Source organism: Poecilia mexicana, unplaced genomic scaffold (assembly GCF_051168715.1).
Source record: "Poecilia mexicana isolate PSO_F unplaced genomic scaffold, ASM5116871v1 scaffold_15, whole genome shotgun sequence".
In the NCBI taxonomy this organism is placed as follows: Eukaryota; Metazoa; Chordata; class Actinopteri; order Cyprinodontiformes; family Poeciliidae; genus Poecilia; species Poecilia mexicana.
Genome location: NW_028263384.1, coordinates 25,821,828 through 25,840,446, shown reverse-complemented (window position 1 = coordinate 25,840,446; position 18,619 = coordinate 25,821,828). Strand labels below are relative to the sequence as shown.

General features: G+C 39.9%; 1 protein-coding gene across 2 annotated transcripts in view; it reads right to left on the bottom strand.

Annotated features, from left to right (window-relative positions):
- The window catches only part of srfb (serum response factor b), a 30,577-nt gene that overhangs the window by 2,617 nt on the left and 9,341 nt on the right, over positions 1–18,619 (bottom strand). The window contains exons 3-7 of one of the 2 annotated variants that reach the window (XM_015009794.2): positions 7,744–7,984; positions 3,182–3,346; positions 2,764–2,874; positions 1,417–1,614; positions 1,232–1,308 (exon numbers count right to left, since the gene is read on the bottom strand). In XM_015009794.2, coding sequence (XP_014865280.2) covers positions 1,232–1,308; positions 1,417–1,614; positions 2,764–2,874; positions 3,182–3,346; positions 7,744–7,984 — 792 coding nt within the window. The remainder of the gene's footprint in view (positions 1–1,231; positions 1,309–1,416; positions 1,615–2,763; positions 2,875–3,181; positions 3,347–7,743; positions 7,985–18,619) is intronic. The other variant, XM_015009795.2, reaches the window with a different exon arrangement.

Sequence of the window (18,619 nt, the reverse complement as noted above, 5' to 3'; positions counted from 1 at the left end):
CCGGAATAACTTCAAAAAGTCGATTTATTTTAGTAATTCTATTAAATAATTCTAACTCATTTTATTGATGAAAGTGGAATATTGCAAGTATCAAAAAAAAAATAAATAAAAAAAATTGTTTATCAGAAAATTTGATCAGATATGATTATAAGGACTACACAAGTTTTCCTTCCAGTAAATGTTCATCTAAAATGCATCAGAGATTCAATTTTTTGAAGTTAGAGGAAATGGGTATACTGAAAAGCTCATGTTATATATTGATGTGTTCCACACAGAGTGACATATTAGAAGTGTGTATTTCAAGTAAATGTGACAGAGGCAATGAAAACCCAAAATTAAGTTTCTAAAAACTTATTTTCTAATTTTTTCTGTTCTTATTAAATAGGAACTATATTTTTAAAAAGTATTTTAAATACAGAAATCTTATGCTGACATTTTTCTACTGTATTTCTTCCTTCCACTAAACTTTCAGATTTCAAAAATGGATAAGATGTGCAATGTATTTTTCGAAACCAGAGAATATTAGATATTTTTCACTCTTTAGGTCAGAATGAGTCTGGAATGATTTCTAATCAATTGCCATTTTTTAATCTGCTTTTGTACAAATTAAATAACTTATGGTACACACTTTAATCTTGATGACACCAATACACATAGATACATTATGCATATTATACACATGTTAATTTCGATGCTTCTATTCAAAAGTAAAAACTGAGTTTATGAAACTAAAGACAAATAATGTTTTTTTTTTTTTTAAGGAACTATTTTCACTGGTTCCTTTCCTTCCACTACACTTGAAAATAACTTGATTTGATTTCAAACGCTATGTATTCATATTTTTAACAGATACACTGGCATATTTTGGGTTTTCATCAGCTGCAAGCAACAATCATCAAAATTAGAACAAAGTGGTTGAAATCTATTGTTATGCGTAATGAATCATTATTAGTTTACTAAAATAAATGACCTTTTTGATGCGATTCTTTTTTTTTTTTAACCAAGATGCACCTGTGTAATTGGTGTATTCTGTATGTGTTTGGCAACAAATTAAAAACCAACAAGATGCCAGCTGACCACTCCACATTCATTCAATAAAGACCAAACAGGACGCCGCCCTGCGGTCTGTGTGCCCAGTGCTCTGTTAAGATGCATTAGTGAAGTCAACGTGGCATGCTGGTTGCATAGGGAATATGAGAGTTTCACTTGTGAAATGCAGATCTTGCCGTACTGGGTGTAGCTGCACTGCTGAGACAGGGATCTGCACCGTGCCGGGAGGTGCCGTGAGGAACACCTGAGGGACGGCACCTGGGCAGGAAAACACAGAAAGATCAAAAAGATTAAAAAAAATCTGTGAATCCTCGCCATCCATCCCTCTGTCTGAAGCGGCGTGGCGCGGCGCGGCGCGGCTCCCACCTGTGTCTTGGCTGTGCGCGTGGGACACCTGCATGGCCGGGGCTCCCTGGGAGAAGGCGTTGAGCACGGCCAGCCCCCCGTCGGCCAGCGCCGGCGTGGAGGCGTACATCACCGTGTGAGGGCTGGGGTACATCATGTGGCCCGGCACAGACGTTGGCACTGACGAAGTGACGATGGTTGCCGGGAGACTCACCGTTGCTGGGGGAGACGGAGAGAGACTCTAAAGGCATGAGGGGTGCGCAACATGTTGGCCAGCAGATGGCGCTTGATATCCAAACTCTCCTTCCTGCTCAGGCATGTGCGTTCCATCACAATGTATTGCTCATCATTTGTAGCGGGAAGATTTCTTATCAAGAGCATTTAAAAATTAGCACAGATTTCCTATAATAGATATTTATTAAGAAATGTTTAGTTTTCATTTCATGAATGGTTATGTAACATTTTGCGACTCTAAACGAGTTTTATTTTGAAGGAAATGAAATGGCTCTTTGGTTTGTAAAGGTTAAACACTGATGGGTTAATTCATGTGCTAGAGTGGCCTAGTCAAAGCCTTGAACTAAATCTCATTGAGAATTTGTGGCAAGGTGACCAATATTCCAACAATAATCTCTGAAATGGAAATAAAATCCGTTAAAGTTTGGCATTGTTTGAGGTATCAATACTTTTTTGAGACGCTGTAAACTTTTTATTCAAATACTATAAAATATTAAAAAACTGTATGTATAAAAATTCTGGTAATAGCGAATAAAGCATTGAACAAAAGTCTTTCTTCTGGAATTAAGAAATTATTTAAGTTAAGAGGGAGTAAAAATAATTTACAAGGTTTTTTTTTTAATATTTGAAGTAAAATCTAAATGTATTTTAGTTCTCAGTGTGAAACTGGAATGAATAAAATGATGATCTCAAATGATGTGTTTTTTTGGCGAGTTTTATAAGAAACCTTAAATGTAAAAGTTATAAAAGAGAAAATATAAAAGTGTTATGCAGATATAAATTGTATCTTATATTTTTTGACTGTAAATGTGTTTATGTTTTCATGACGTAAAGCACTTTGAACTGCCCTGTGGCTTAAATGTGTTATACAAATAAACTTCACTGATTGATTGACACATATTGTGTAACCATGTAAATTAAGTATGTGTATTAAAAATAAATATCTTTCATTATTGTAGGCTGCTGATTCTTTGAATAGGGTCGGAAAGTATAAGTGTTATCTTCAGCCTATTCCTGTATTTGACATATTATTGGTTTGCGAAATGACGTTTTCTTTTTCGTAACGCTGTAAATTTACCAGAAATAAAGTTAACCTGTGTAGACGGGGATCGCTCCAGTGAAAATCCGACCTACCGGTGGAGTTGGTGGAGGTGTGAGAGATCTCGGGGCTGCTGTCGCTGTTGGAGGTGGGCTGTGTGTTGGGATGGACCTGGATGGCCTGGAGCTGCTGAGGAACGCCTGCACCTGCAGAAAGAAAATAATAAAACACACACACACACACACACACACACACACACACACAGGCCATGAAGCCACTGCGGCAACTCGACAGAACCTGACCCAGGGAACAAGCAGCAAAGAACTACGTCACATTAGTACCGTTAGCAGAGTTAGGAGAAAGTCCTCGTGCGTGTGGAGAGAGTAACTCTAGCATTAGGTGGTTGAATATTAGCAGAGGAAGTAGGGAAAGCGGTGTGCAAGCAGCAGGTTCATGGAGGTATGACTGAGATTAGCGGAGGCAGGCACGGTGGCAGCATGCAGAGCAGATCACCTGTGAGGGAGACAGCAGCAGGGAAGCGGAGGACAGCCTGCTGTCCCTGCTGTGGCTGCGGGGCGGCGGCCAGGGTCTGACCATGCTGCCCCTGGAGGGCCAGAAAGTGCTGCTGCAGCTGGCTCAGAGGAATGGTGGGGGTGCTGGGGGGGAGAGGAGTGCCTGCTGCAGGGGCACGCACACAAATACACATGGGTTAAAACTAAATAGTATTCTAAGAAAAAACAGAAATCCTGTTTTTCATTGGCCTGAAGCACAAAAGTGTCCTCTGCGTGTTCAGAGACTCGCTAAATATAAAAAGGCAACATTTACCGTCTCCTTCCCTCAGCATCAGAAACTGTGAGATTGTGAGGTCAAAGCAAGAACGGCGCCAAAACCCTACAGAACTTAACCTCAGTCTACCATTACCAGCCTGGTCAACAGCCAAACTATTGTCTGGGGTTTTTCAACTGTTTGAGGGTGATTTTGATGAGCTGAATCCAAAAAGCACATTGGTTTTGCTCAAACAGGTCAACTTTCTGAACTATAGGTGCAAAATGGATGACTTGTTCTCACATATGGAGCAGTTTCCTGAGAATCTGGATCAATGAGTGACGAGCAGGAGGAGAGATTCCATCAGGACAGAAAAGAGATGGAGAATTTTGCACAAAGATGATGTAATGTTCAATTTACATGCACTTGCCTTTATCAGTGCTTATTATTCAATTTACAGAAATCCAAGTTTGTAACATTTAATTAATACACTCTGTTAGAAAACCTTTTTTTTTCTCCTAAAATCTTTGGATGAGAAATCTTAATGGAAATGAACTGATAATGTCACAAAATGTCATCCGATCTTAGAAGATCGGTTTCACTACATCAAATTAGAATAAAAAGTTGACCTGATTGAGAAAAATGGATGTCATTTTTGGATTCAGTGTTGCAAAATAGTCCTAATTCAGTTGAGGAAAAAACTATATTTTGTAACTCAGTGTTATCATTTTGTCTGCTAATTAATGTATAATATATTTTGCCTCTGAGGAATTAAGGGTAAACACCAAGTTGTTGGCTGCAAGCCAGGACTCACAGGAGCCGAGGACTAAGTGGGATCATTTATTTTTGGTGGCAACCAACCCACAACAACAAGAAGATTTCTTAAAGGGCTGCAGTCAGAGCGGCCATCATTGTTTTCTGTCTGCTGCCCCGGTTCATTAATGTTTGACCTTAAAGCTGAAATGCAGAACTTGCAGATGACGGGATGCGGGGAGGCAGAGATTGGATGGACAAACAGATAAATGGACAGATGGACAAACGGATGAATGGATGGATGAATGGCTGAAAAAAAATTGATGGGACTGTTGAATAAATGGAAAGATGGTGAAACTGATTGATGGACAGAGAAACTGAATGACAAGTGGATGGAGTTATGGATGAACAAACTGAGGGATCGTTGGTTGATTGGTTGGTTTGATGAACAAATGATATTTGGATTGTTGGACCAACAGATGGTAATAGAAACTGATGATTAGGTAGTCTGACTGGAGAAGGAACAGACAGGATGGACAGCAAATCTTAGGGATGGGAAATGAAATTATTTTTTTAAACACTTCGTTGACTCTTGCCACCCTTATTCAAACCTACAAAATACTTCAACTGAACTCCGTATTTATCCAGACTTTCACACTGTAGTAATTCAGTTTTTGTTTTTCAGGGTTTTTTTTAAGTAAAACGACGACTTCTTTTGATTCTAAGACGTGGTTAATTCAACATGATGTCTCAAATGTAAATGTAGGGTAATGGGAACATCAACGTTCCCATTATGAAACATCTTCCTTTTGGGAACGTGAGAGTAATTAATTAATTTCAATTTGTATAAACGGTACAAGACGAACTGCTGAGGTTTTCTTCAAACACACCGAGTTCTCCTCAGAACCCTGAAACAATGACAAACAAGATTTGTTCAACATCCAAGTTTAAAGATCCTGAGCTGTAAAAGTTCATCTCGTTGGCACATAGCAACCAGCCGCACCAACTGTGGATGAGCAGAACAGCCTGAAACTCCTCTGACTCAGGCTTGTTGTCCTTTTGGGTTGTCATTTTCAACAGAGCTGTCCTCCCCCTCCGCTCCCTGCCTCTTTAATGGCCTTCAAAATGTTTCTGGCAACAGAGAAAGAACGACAATCTCCAAGATGCAGACACCAGGGTAAAAACACAAACTCCTAATGAAGATTTGAACGCTTTTCCATGAATCTGAATGAAAGAATTCATTTTGAATCCATCTGTGAAGATAGAAGGCTACAGATTTCCTTTCTGAGCAGGATTCTGAAGTGGTTTTATGCTCCATATGCAGTTGCTGCAGTAGGGTGGGCAGGCCCTATCAAGCTGTCAACTGTGGAGCTTTGAGTGTGTGCGTGTGTGTGTGTGTGTGTGGAGTGCGTTGTTCCACCTGGTGCTGCTGCCATGTGCCAGACAGGTGGTGAAGGGGAGAGAGGGAGCAGGCAGCAAAGCAAGAGAGCAGAGGGTGGAGGGACAAGGTTGCAAAGGGAGAGAAAGCCGGCAAAAGAAAAATAAAAACAAAAATCTGAAAAATCTGAGCAGAGACAGTAGCTTGTTCCCCCCCCCCCCCCCATCAGTTAGAATCACCCACTAGAGGGGCAACATGCGTCTGTCCACAAACACTGCTTTATCGCCACAGCTGATACTGAGAAAATGAGCTTTCAATGCAACAGGAAACCTCTTCAGCACGAGACAATAACTCAACTGTATTTTATGAAAAGATGCGCAGATAGCAGAAAGACCAGTTTGCAAAAACCAGAACAGGTGACGTAAACCGGTACTTGATGAAGATTCTAGTTTCTTTACAAGAACTAAAAGAAATCACGTAAAAGCTACTTTTTTTCTAGTAACAATAATTAAAAAAAATACTAAAATACTTTTAATTTAAAAAATATATATATTTTCTTGAAAATGGCACCAGGTTAGAGCTTTCGCTCATCTGCATATTTACATAATTGGAAAAAAGTAATTAGTAAATTACTCCCATATGTTTTCAATTTTCAAACACATCTGCAGAACTACACCTCGATTAAACTATTTCGTTTATATTTGCAAATTAAAGGCCCCACAATAAGTCCTGGACTTCAATAGGCTATTAAAGGACATCTGGTGCTTTGACAGAAAACCTCTAACTGTAATGAAACTGACCAGCAAACAGATTCCTTCTTCCCAACTGAAGAGGAGCTACCGCTAGCATGAATTCGGCTACGGTCACCCAGCTGGTCTTGGTTTTTTTTTTTTTTTTTTTTTTTTTTTTTGCATTGCTGGTCATACTACTAATAAAATCTGACCGCAATCAGACTTCTGTGTGAGCGGTTTACCGAATGCACAGAAGAAGGTTGAAATAACAGAGCTACGCAGTGTTTGTGTCTATGGATCTATTTTAAAGTTTATTCAGCAATAGTAGCCGACAGTATATTCACAATATCATAAGATGGAGGAAGCTAATAAAAAGAAAGCACTACTAACAGAGATTGCGCTTTGTGGAATATTGGCTGCAACTTCTGTAGAAAAGTCTGTTTGTGTGTGTAGTCGGAACCAGGAGTAGTGGGATTGTGATGCGATGCGCTTCAGTGACTCAGACGTCTTTCATAATAATAATTTTCATTCATTGTTTACATCCAGATTCACCAAATTATGAATCTTCTGGTGCCAAACTATGGCGCATGTCTCGTATCAATGACGTAAAAGTTGAATAATAAGCGGCATGACCGCTCAGGTGTATCTGATTTAGTACAACATAACAACACAAAAACAGCAAATTTGAATCGCATTTGACCGCTGCGTGAATGTAGCCCAAGTTGCTTATTCATATGCTGTTAGAGGAAATAAATATACAACTGGCAAAAACAATCAGTGCCTCTCTTATTTATACCTCTGGAATCTCTGTGACCTCCTGAAGAGAAATTAATAATCACAAGAGAGACCATTCAGGAAGCCTCCAGGGACTTAAAACCAGAAGCTGCTTCACAGAGTTGATCAAGTGCAGAGTTTGTGTCTATGGAGTCCCCCCTTAATGAAAAGGTCATTTCTAGTTCAGCATCACTCCGACACAAAGGATCAAACTCCAGCGTGCCTCAATTATAATTTCACCACAAACCAGAGACACTTAGCTGAATATTCATAACTAATTATGGGGCTTGCTCATCGGCCCTCTTTGCCAGGCCTATTGTGTCCCTCTCACTTAATTATTCGTGTCCCCATCTGACTATCAAAGGTAGGGCCCGTCGCCAATAGACGACATGTCTCCCTTGGATACCACGGGCTTTGTGAAACCCGAGGGCGCCGAGTGTTGGTGACTCGCTATGAAGAGCTGCAGCGTGATGTGAACAGCTCAGAGAGGTAGGCGTGACCACCTGAAGATGACGGCTGAGGTCGCGCTGTGGCACCGTTCAGATTCTAATCAGCTAACAAGCTTCACTGCACAATGACATTAGCAAAACATGGAGGGACAGGATGAATGTAAGACAGACAGAAAATATAAAAAAAAGAGAATTTGAACAGAGCACCGACTGCTGAGGACTTACCGGACATGAAGGTGAAGCCACTGGGAAGCTGCATGACTCCCGTTGAGGCGCCGGCCGTCTTGAGGACAGTTCCATTAGCGCTGATGTTGCTGCTGGTCGAGACGGGCGCCAGGTAGTTGGTGATGGGAAATGACGCACCAGTGCTCACCTGCATGGTGGTGGAGGTGGTGGGTACCGTGGACTGGGCGCTGCTTGTTGTGCCCGGTAGATTGGCTACAGTGAACGTTGGCTTCAGTGTGTCCTGTGAAGGAAACCGAAAACTGAATACAGGAACTGTAGCTGGTATCCATTATGGAAGGTTTAGTGATGCATGTAGCAAAAAATTGGGGAAAGGATCCTCCCACAATCCAAGAAAACCCAACCTCTGGTGTTCAATTATTGCCTACAAAGTGAATAACCTGATGGTTGGGTACATGGATATGAAACAATTTGTATGCAAGTACAAAATTGACAATTATGTCTGATTTGAGAATTTGTATGCCATTCATCTCCTTATTTATCAAAATGCATAACTATCAAAAGAAAGAAACTGACCAAAATGACCATTGTATGATGAAGGTCACAATTTGTCAAATTAAATTTGAGCCAACTGGATTTGACATTTTATGATCATCACTATAGTTCATAGTACTGAATGTCCACAAAATTGAGAAACTTTACAAATGAAGAAGACTGGACCATCCGATAAACGCCTGAATACACAAACTAAGACCATCTTTAGTCAGATCTTCTCTGCTGTCTGCTTTTATCCATAAGTTTCCAAAACGCATCATTAACCAGAGGAATAAAGTGATGCACAAAGGTTGTTTTTTTTAAATGGGCACCAAATGAAACGTAGAAGGGAATGAATCGATGAAGGGACAAACTGATGGTTGGTAGGAAATGTCTCAAGACAGTTTCTTTTCGTGCCCTAAAAAGGCCAAAACCAGGAAGGTATCATGATGACCAGCATCCAATAAAGTGTACAATACCTTGTCCTTTAAAGGGTCATAATATTGTATTTGACAAGATTCAATTGGCCCAAAAAGGCATTAGAAGAATAATCATTGAAAATCTCATCTATGGTGAGATAAAAAAGCGTGACATGGTCCCAAAAAGATGGTAGGGATTGGCAAAAGAGGTTCAGAATTCCCCACAAAACACCAACTAGTATTGCAGCTGGATGCAAAACAGATGCTTACGAGAGTGTTTATCATTTTATATTCTTTCAGTATTTCAGGGATCAATAGACTGCTGATAGAAACCAACGCTTGTTTTTAATGGTCGGTCCCTATAATTAGCTCCATGTGGCAATATGGGGTGTTCTTATTAAATTAGATTAAATACCAAATTAAGACAGAAGCTCATTCCTGGTTGGAAATAATTAAAAAAATGTCAGAACATCTCATCCATTTATCCTGCAATTAGAATTCATTTCTTGATTTATCTCCATCTGCCTATACATCTCCATCTCACCACTTTTGAACTACCATCTGGTAGGGTTACTATGACAACTGACTGACCATGGTAAAAGGCAAAGAAATGAGGCAGATGAGATGATCAAAAAGAGAGAGATGTAGCATCAAACTGTAGCCTAATGTGCAGCTCCATTGAACCACCTAGCAGGATGTGTCTGTGAGTGGGCTCCATGATGAGAGCAGAGTGGGCGTCAGGCTGAGACTAAAAAGCCCAACTAAACCCACAGTGCCACAGCGTACACACTCACACCAACACTTAGCACATGATGCTAATGATGTTTAATAGCAGGATGGGAACAGGCCTGCATATTAGAAAGCATTCAGAAGGTTTCAGGTCTGTGTGGGTTCACTGCTCTCAGGGTCTGACTGCAGGTGATTAAACTTAAATATAACGATTGTTACTGTGGGGAGGAATAAATGGAGCGACAATGAAGCCAAAAAGTTTGTGAACCCTTTTGCTTAATCTTTAAATAGAGAAACATTTTCAATTTAAGCACCCATTTACAGATGTATTACTATATAATCCTTTAATTATGTGGGTTGGTAAAATACTCAAGTCTCCAAATTTTCCAACTTTTAAAAAGTTCATGATGAGGTTTTGGCAGAGATATTCAGGCCTTTTATGAAACCTGCGAAAACCAGAGACCAGAGCAAAGGAAGCAAACAAGGAAGGAAAAACATGGATGGACGAACAGACACTTCATGCACCAAAACCAAATGCCAACAAACTAACAACAACCACCTTCTGTGTGGATGTCGTTACTGAGGGAGTAAAGTTTCAAGTTATGTCAGAAAATCGGACGGATGAACGGATGGATGGATGGATAAACAGTCTGAAATTAAGGAGTGAACACATTGTTGCAAACAATTGATATAGGGCATTTCTTTTCTCTGTTTTGGGTCAACATGGCATCACAACTAAAACATTTATTATTAAGTCATACTCTGGGAAGTAATACTTGACATTGGAGAGGTTTTAAACTTAGCTGAAGAGGAACAAACCACAGTTGTCTGGGTTCTCTTACACCAACCTGTCAATACATGAAACTTTATAGACATCCCTGATATTTATAAATCTATGTAGATGCCATAACTGTAGCTACAGTAGCAGCTACAGCTACTACCATCCAACTAAGAGATTGCGAGGTGAAAATTTTTTTTATTGATATTTCGGTTTCACAACTTCTTGTTTGTCGTCTGTATTGCACTTGGACTGAAAATACAGCATGGAATTTGCCCTAGTTTCCCAGCGTCACTTACAATCCGTCAGCAGTTTGAGGGCAACATCCAGATGATAACCTTTCAGATACTTGATTAATAAAAATCCACCTGATATTGGACCAATATTTGGCTCACATTTAGGGTCTTTTCAATGTTTCTAGACTGAGAAGGTAATCAAACAGTTAAATTGCTCCACAGTAGTATATGAGATAGAGAGAAAAAAAGAGATAATCCAAGATTATCATCTGGATCCACAAAATTAGTAATATATCTAATGCTGAAACAGTTACTGTGCAGCCAGCTCATCCTGGCATACTACTATTGGTTTTTATATGTGACTGATTACGTGGGTGAGAGGTGGTTGCGCCAGCATGGACTCGTCTGATAAGACCTTTCAACCATGCAAACATGTAAATGGAGCTACTGTACAGGCTCTCTGAGCAGCTATATGTCATAATGCTCATAATATGATGTAAAGACAGCATTTCAACTTCAAACACTTTCAGTTTTCTGGTCTGTATAAGGTATAAATGACTAAAAAATGCACAACTATGATCTGTTTAAAAGGTCTGCACCTAAGATCCGGACTAGTCCAAGGTCCCTCTCTGGTTTAGTTAAACAGCAGCTCAAGCGTCGAGGGAGGGAGGGGCGGGGGGGGGGGGTGCAATTTGAGCTCAACAGGAAAACTGAATGCATTCATACAACAGAGCACAACGCAGCTGTAACCACGTCTTCACGCTTTCGCCAGACTCCCCAGCTAACACTCAGTAAAGCTAACAAGACAGATAAGAGTAACTGAATTGAGGAAGCAGCAAAGTCAGAGAGGAGACGGAAAGTGTGTAGGTGGGGGCAGATCTGAGTGGGATACATCACAGGGGACAGAGAAGAAACAGCTGAGGGCACAGACAGCTGGAAAGAAACCTGAGCACCTACGAGGGGCAAATAGCCCCCCTCTGGGCCAGATGAGGCAGCATGGGTCCGCTCGTAAAACCCCCTAACGTCTACAACCAACCCAGATGCTCAATCTTATACAGTTAGTTAAGAAAATGGCTCACTGACATGACAAGGTCATCGTGTTCCAGTTTTCCATTTCACACCACTCAGGGGAGAGAGGAACATCTGCTCCTGCTCTGCAGACGTGTCGTCACTGAGGTCCAATCAGTGGCTGGGAGGTTAGCTTCAGAAGGTGTGCCACACACTCCTACCTCCAACCAGCCTGTCACTATCTGTGTGACCCGCATAGAGACCTTCCAATGACCTACTGCTTTGTTTTACCAGTTTGATGGTCAGCTGTCCAGCTCTGCTTCGTAGGGTGCATTCACACCGCTTCAATCGAACTCTAGCTTGTTTGTCTAGAAAGTCCAGTTTGTTTGAGAAAGTGTGAATGCACATCAAACTCTGGTCCGCCCACAAGCCTAGGTCTCTGTTTGGTTGAAGAGAACTCGAATCCGATCCAAAAGCAGGAAGTGGATTGTAGTGCAGGGCATGCTGGGTAAATACAACCAAAACAAACTATAGTTCTGGACTTTGGTCGATTCGAACACATAAATAAGCTTTGATTTAAACCACTTCGTTGTAGCTCCTGCTGTATATTTGAGGCTGGGCCCTACTTTGCAGGTTAACCCCAGTTTCAAGTCTTGTGCTGCCTCTACGTGTGCAGTGGATCTTGTCTTCCAGCATTGTTGGGTAATTTTCAGCCCTGCTGAAGACAAGCATCCTCACAGCATGATGCTACCACCAGAAAACAATGTGCAGCTTTTTGACCACACAGGTTTCAAAAGTTTAATTTCTTCTTCCACATGCTTACCGTGTCTCCTACATGGATCATTTCAAACATTAAGCAGGACCTCTTACGCCTTTCTTATTGCCAAAACATCATAAATGTCATATTTATGAGAGTGCACGGCTAATAGGTGTCCTGGCAACAGATTTTTTTTTTCACCTGAGCAGTGGATCTCTGCAGCTTCTCCAGAGCTGCCATGGACCTCTTGGCTGTTTCTCTGATTATTGTTCTCCTTTCCCGGTCAATAAGTTAATGGTGCGTTTGTCTGGAAATGCTCTTTATATTTACAGACAAAGCACAGCTGTGCTTTCTATGTTGCCTTCTTCTTGTTAAGGGGCAGTTTTTCCTCTCCACTGTCACTACAGGTGTGCGCAGTATGAAGGATTACTGTAAAGTCAACGACAGGAGGAGTATGATTGAACTGAAGTAAGGTAAAAGAAATTTCATCTAATCTGATCTGGTGATTCAAACTTCTACACATTCAGATGAACTATAAATATAAGGGAAAAAATGCAATAGCTGTCAAACATCAAAAATGTTTGACAGCGTTTTGAAATCAACAGGAATTAAAAAATTGTTCCCATTTGTGTATCCAATCAAAGCATTAATTCTTGCAATTTCACTAATTTTAAATAGAATCAAAAAAGAAGTGTAATATACTAGGTGCTGGCTGATCTTTTTAGAGACCAAAAGTCTGAGTTGTATGTTTTGGTGCATTTACATTTAAAAAAAAAAAAAAAAAGAAAAAAAAAAAAAGGCCAGCACCAATCTGTGCCTGATTAACTCAATGTTACGACAGCAAAAGATGTCAGAGTTTTATAGTTGAGCAAGTAGAGTACCGAGTCATCTGATATAAGACCTGCCTCCTTACCTGGCTATCTACAACAGAAGCATTTAACTACAGAGACAAAGATGAACTTTGAAAACAACTAGTTGAATGTTAAGACAGATTCTTTAAATATACCAGCGATCCTGTTAAAGCACTCTGGACGACTTCTGTCAGGTCACTGTTTTTGTTTTTATTTGTTTGATTTTATTAAACCTTCTATGTAAAACGAAGAAAAAAAGAAAAGAAAAAAAGTCTCTGGCCTTCCAGATAAAACATGTTCCAAAAGGAGAATAAATTTGAGCAATTAGAGTAAGAAGGACAAATAATTCCCTTTTCACGAGGGATTTTATTCACTCCAAACTGAAGGTGACAACTGGCAGGCTGGTCCAGTGTCGGTGTGAGAGGCCATTGTGCAGTTTACTGGTGACTGGCCCTCTTCTAATCTCCCATTTGCTGGCTCCCATCTCCCAGTTTGTCACACTGCCAGCAACGTGGAATTTGCAGCTCCATTTGGGACTGCTAAAAAAGGCAAGGCAGCCCAAGTGGAGGAGGTGCAGCCAATGGCGGCTGACCTGTCCAGTTGCTTGCTGTAAAATAAGGGGGTGGAAGTGGGGGGCTGGGGGCTGGTGACGTCATGTTGCTTTCCTCCCCTGCTAACACATGCAACACACCGCGTATGCATAAGTGTACAATATACTGAATAGTGGACTTGTCAAGTGATTTACAGAGGCTCTTTAAAACCAAGCTGCACACAGAATGGCAGCGATTTACTCAGGACGTTTCCTGGTTGGTTTGGCTATTCAAGCTGCACTAATGAGCATTACAACCGAACTCGGGGAGGATTTTAACAGCAATGACACTGACAGAGCGAGAAGTAGGGAAGCATGGGAGAAGAGGAGAAAGAGGGAAAAACCAGAGCATACTGAGAAGCCACTGCTTTCCAGCATGTCTGAGTTATGAGACTTGTTATTTATGTTCATGACTAACATAAAGAGCAAAAAAGGTTTTTAAAGATTCACCATTCAAGCCATATCCTAAATTAGAGATCTGACATAAATAAAACAGAAAAATCTGGAGGAACACAGGGAGGCGTTAACAGTGTTGTCTTTAACATACTGGGATTTTAGGGGGCAGGACATGTTGACCAAACAATATTTACAATATTAGGAAAATATGCATGTGTGATATTACTGTAGGATATTGTAACTAATCTCTATTGTTTCTTTTTCAATTACTTGTGAGCTTCTTGGCCATTACAAATTCACAACAGGTGTGAACCTCTGGGGTGGCGAACAGTCATCAACCTGACAAGATAAACATCAGCACATGAAAAAATGGCAACAGTAACATCCAGGGAATCAGTGAGGACTGTGATCAAATATACAAACTTTAGTGTCAGATAAAAATAGCTTCACATAATAAAAGCCTAGCCAAATTACTACAACATTTATAGAATTAAGAAATGAATTAAATGGGACCAGTCTGACAACGTGAAGTAGGCTAAAAAGAACTATTAATCTGGAAAGGGTTATGAAGTCATGTTCAAGGCTTTGGGACTCTGTTTCAGAATAACCAATAAAAAATAATCAGAAGCCTTTTAGGAAAATATTGTTTTTACTCATGAGATAAATGTGAGACTTTCTGGAAGGGGTATGGCCCATTACATTTGGCGAAACTTATGACTTTTGGACCGTTTTCCATGGATGTCTTTTTTTGTTTTTGTTTTTTTGGGGGTTTTTTTTCAAAAACCGTAATAAATCGTGGTAACCTTGGAGATATTTCTCACTCACTTTGATTAAATTTTCTTTAACTTACAAAGAATTAAGTGTTTTGTATGACTTCTATAAGTAATATTTACAGAGCAGATGTTACTCAGTTATTCTGAAATAATCTGTCATTTTTCCATAAAAGTCAACTTACTAATTACGATTGTTTAGCAATCTTAAGGAAGTGGAAATTGTTTTCAGTTCTTGCACATTTTACGAACAAGGGGAGACTCCTTTCTCACCATTTCCAACCCCAAAACACCAGTCAGACCCAATTAAAAGGAAAACTGAATCTGACCGGTTAGCAGCATCGATGTAGACCAAGCTTTTAAAGTTACAGCTTCAACTCCTGTCTCTCCAACAACACACTGTACAGTTTTCAGCCTCCTAATGAGATGGTACAGAAAGGTCTGGAGTGACCAAAGCCTTTGCCAGTTGAATGGAGAATTTATGGATATTTTTGATACGCAAAGCTAAAAAGCTGATTTTTGACCAGAAGATCAACTTGAAACTTGTCTTTTTTCTCCCAGAGCAACTTCCACCATGACTTTCTACGACTACAAACATTATACTTCTGTAAGTTGACACAAAAAGAAGCTGAAAACTAATAACCAACAACACTGCTGTACCAGTCAGTATTAAAAGGGAACAGCTGGGAAATATACCTTTTTGTTTTTTATTGTTCAGGAAAACAAGAGGAAAATGTCCAATTCTGTTTTCTATGAAGATAAAAATCACCTACTAGAATCGGTACAAGATGTAATAAGCATCTTGTTGGAAGAGCTGGTTTACTTTGCTTCCAGTCTGAAATGCAAAGTGCTGGAGAACCAGACACCGAACAGATAAAGATGTGTTAACATATTCTCCTGTAACCATGGGCCAGAATGAGGACTTCACTGTAGCATAACCTTAAGTAAAAATAGCATTTGCACAAAAATGTAAAACTAAAAATGAAACAATGTTCCTGGGAACGCCTTAGGATTCCCCCAGAGATGCTGGCCCAAGTGGCTGGGAAGAGGGAAGTCTTGGTCCAAGTCTCTGCTTAGGCGGAGGATGAAACAAAAATGTATACCATGATTCAATTTGTTTATTTTATTGTTTAAAACAAAAGGTTAGTTTTATACACAAACAATAGTTTAAGTACTTAATGTACAGAATTTTTTGCCATTCTTGAAATTCAGCTTTTTATGGAGTAAAAAATAAAAAGAAGTTGGTGTTAACTAGTTTATTAGTCAAGCTATCTGCTCTAGGAGTCAGTCACTACGAGTAGCTTTTCAAGTAAAACTTTAAGACATGGCAAGATGAGAAGTGACAAATGGTGCTCTTTTGGTTTTCTACACTAGAATTGGGCTGGTAAGACAAAATGATATAGTAGCCAAGCAGTTCCTGGATTGGCTGATTTCCAAATGCCAGGCCATTGCCTATCAAGTAGCATTACAGCCTATCAAGTATAGGTATGTCAGTTTTAAAAACTTTGCAATAAACGTAGATCGCTGCAGTGTATAACAGACGTACATCTCATTTTTATTTATTATAGGACAGAAAAAATTAATTACATTAATCATTGAAACAGTCATTTAGTAACAATTAATTGTTAACTGCAGAACAACATATTCAGAGCAGTAATTAAGCAGAAATTTATATATATATATATATATATATATATATATATACATATATATATATATATAGTTATATTTATTTAATATTTTTTAGTTAAGATTAAAAAAAAAAACTGTAAATCTGTTCCACCCAAAACTCATCAAGTGGCATGGTTTTAGCTTCAGCTGGTCCAAATGCTATAACAACTTTTTGCTATCCAATTATTAATTAGTAATTTAAAATAATCATTGAGAGATCAGCTCTACATTGCATTATTGTAAAGTCAAGCAGAAAGAGTTGCGCTTTGACATATTGTTAGAAATATTTTTTGCTCTAAATGAACAAGCATCAACTAAAGAAATGCATTTTAGGCAAAAAAATGTTTATTCTCATAAAAAAAGTAAATTTATTTGCAACATAATGTATTTCTAATATTGTACAAAAAAGGGGGAAATAAAAAATCTACAAAAATGTGCCAGTTTCCTGAGATTAATCATCAGTATAATCAATACATTAACCCATTAATAATCTTTACTTGCAGCCCTAATTTGTTCTATGCAAAGAAAACTGATAGCCGCTTTTTTCAGCCAGCTGACTGGCAGTTGGGGGATGGATGTCTGCTGCCTTACAGCTGGTTTCTTTCTTAAAAACCTTCCCAAAGTTCTAACAAGAAACACCACAAGCAACATCGTTTTCGTCATCCCAGCACTAAATCATGTCCACTTAACTCATAAACCTGCTTTTTTTCTTCTCTCCCTCCCAAAGGTTCTCCACTTCCCCCACCAGCCTCTGCAAACTGAACTGTTTAGACTAGCTTGGTCTGTATGCATGACACGCCGCTCTCATGATGGACAGAGTCCAGACGCTCATACGGCAGCAACCATACGGCGGACCCACTGCACTGAAACCATTCCTCAAAAAAATGGTGTCCACCTGCCCGGTCTCAGCCATAACCGCCCCGAACCACACGTAAATCTCCTGTGTGACGGCTCACAGGAGTCATAATGCTCTCCCGCAGGCATGGCTGCAGAGGTGAGATGGGCCACCAGCGGCAGCATCCCCTGCCAGCCGCCTAAATGGACGGCCGGCACTGGTGAGGCGTCTTTAGCCCACTCGCTCCCATCTGCAGCCGAAGCTCCCTGCCGTATCGCCAAACGTGAGGGGGGCTTAGAGGTGGGGGTGGAGAGGGTGGAGTGCAGCGGAGGGTCGAAATCACAGGACTCCAAAGACAGCTGCAGCTTATAAGGAATGTGAGGGGCCTCAGCCAAGAGTGCAGGCAGGGAAACCATACCATATATGGCAACAGAGGCAGAATCTAATTTTTATCAATGAGCGGAGTGGGCATGAGAGTGGATTAACATGCAAAGGTTGAGCTCCCATCCCTGACGAGAGTCTGGTACGCATTAGCTGGCGCCCTGCGAAAACAGTGAGTGGGCAAAGGGGGCCTGCAAGCATTTGTCTTCAAAAAGGTGCACACTTGAGCTGTGCAAATAGTGAAGGGAATATGGGCTTCCAGCACGCGATTGCACAAAAGGTACAATCAGGAAAAAAAAGAAAAAAAAAAAAAAAAAGGACGTAGCGCATACATTTTTTACTGCTGATCAAGACTTTTGAAGATTCATTTTTAACTTTATGTACATTCAAATGGTAAACTTGTTCATATTTATCATGTAAAGGTATTAAAGTTAACGGGATTTGTTGCAACAGAAAATAGCATCAAATTGAAAATGTGAAAGTGTGTTTTCACTCACCAAATAAAATCCAACCATTCAAATCCAAATAAAATGTTGAATTGTCTGTTTTGACTTAACTAAAATGTAAAAAAAAATTAAAATTAGCAAGACGGGGTGAAGTTTTAATATGTTGATATGCTCAGATTAAGTTTAAAGGCTGAAAATGTTCTGAAAAGAAGAAACGCAGTTCTTTCCTTCTTATCCTAACACAGCCCAGACCTGCTGGGATTTATCTTTAGGAGGAGTGTTTTTTTTCTGGGTGAGGAGAGGTCACAGAGGCAATGAGTTAAAGCCTATCCCCTTCACATACGGTGGTTAATTCTTTAAATCTCCGCGTCTGACTTCATCTTCAGTCTGCAACCCTACAAGGAACTACAGATACTTTTTTTCTCGGCTTCATAAAAATGGTTTGGAGGTGAAAGTGGAGATTTTGGAACATCTCACAAGAACAAATTTTATTCATTAGGGTTATATGACATGCAGTG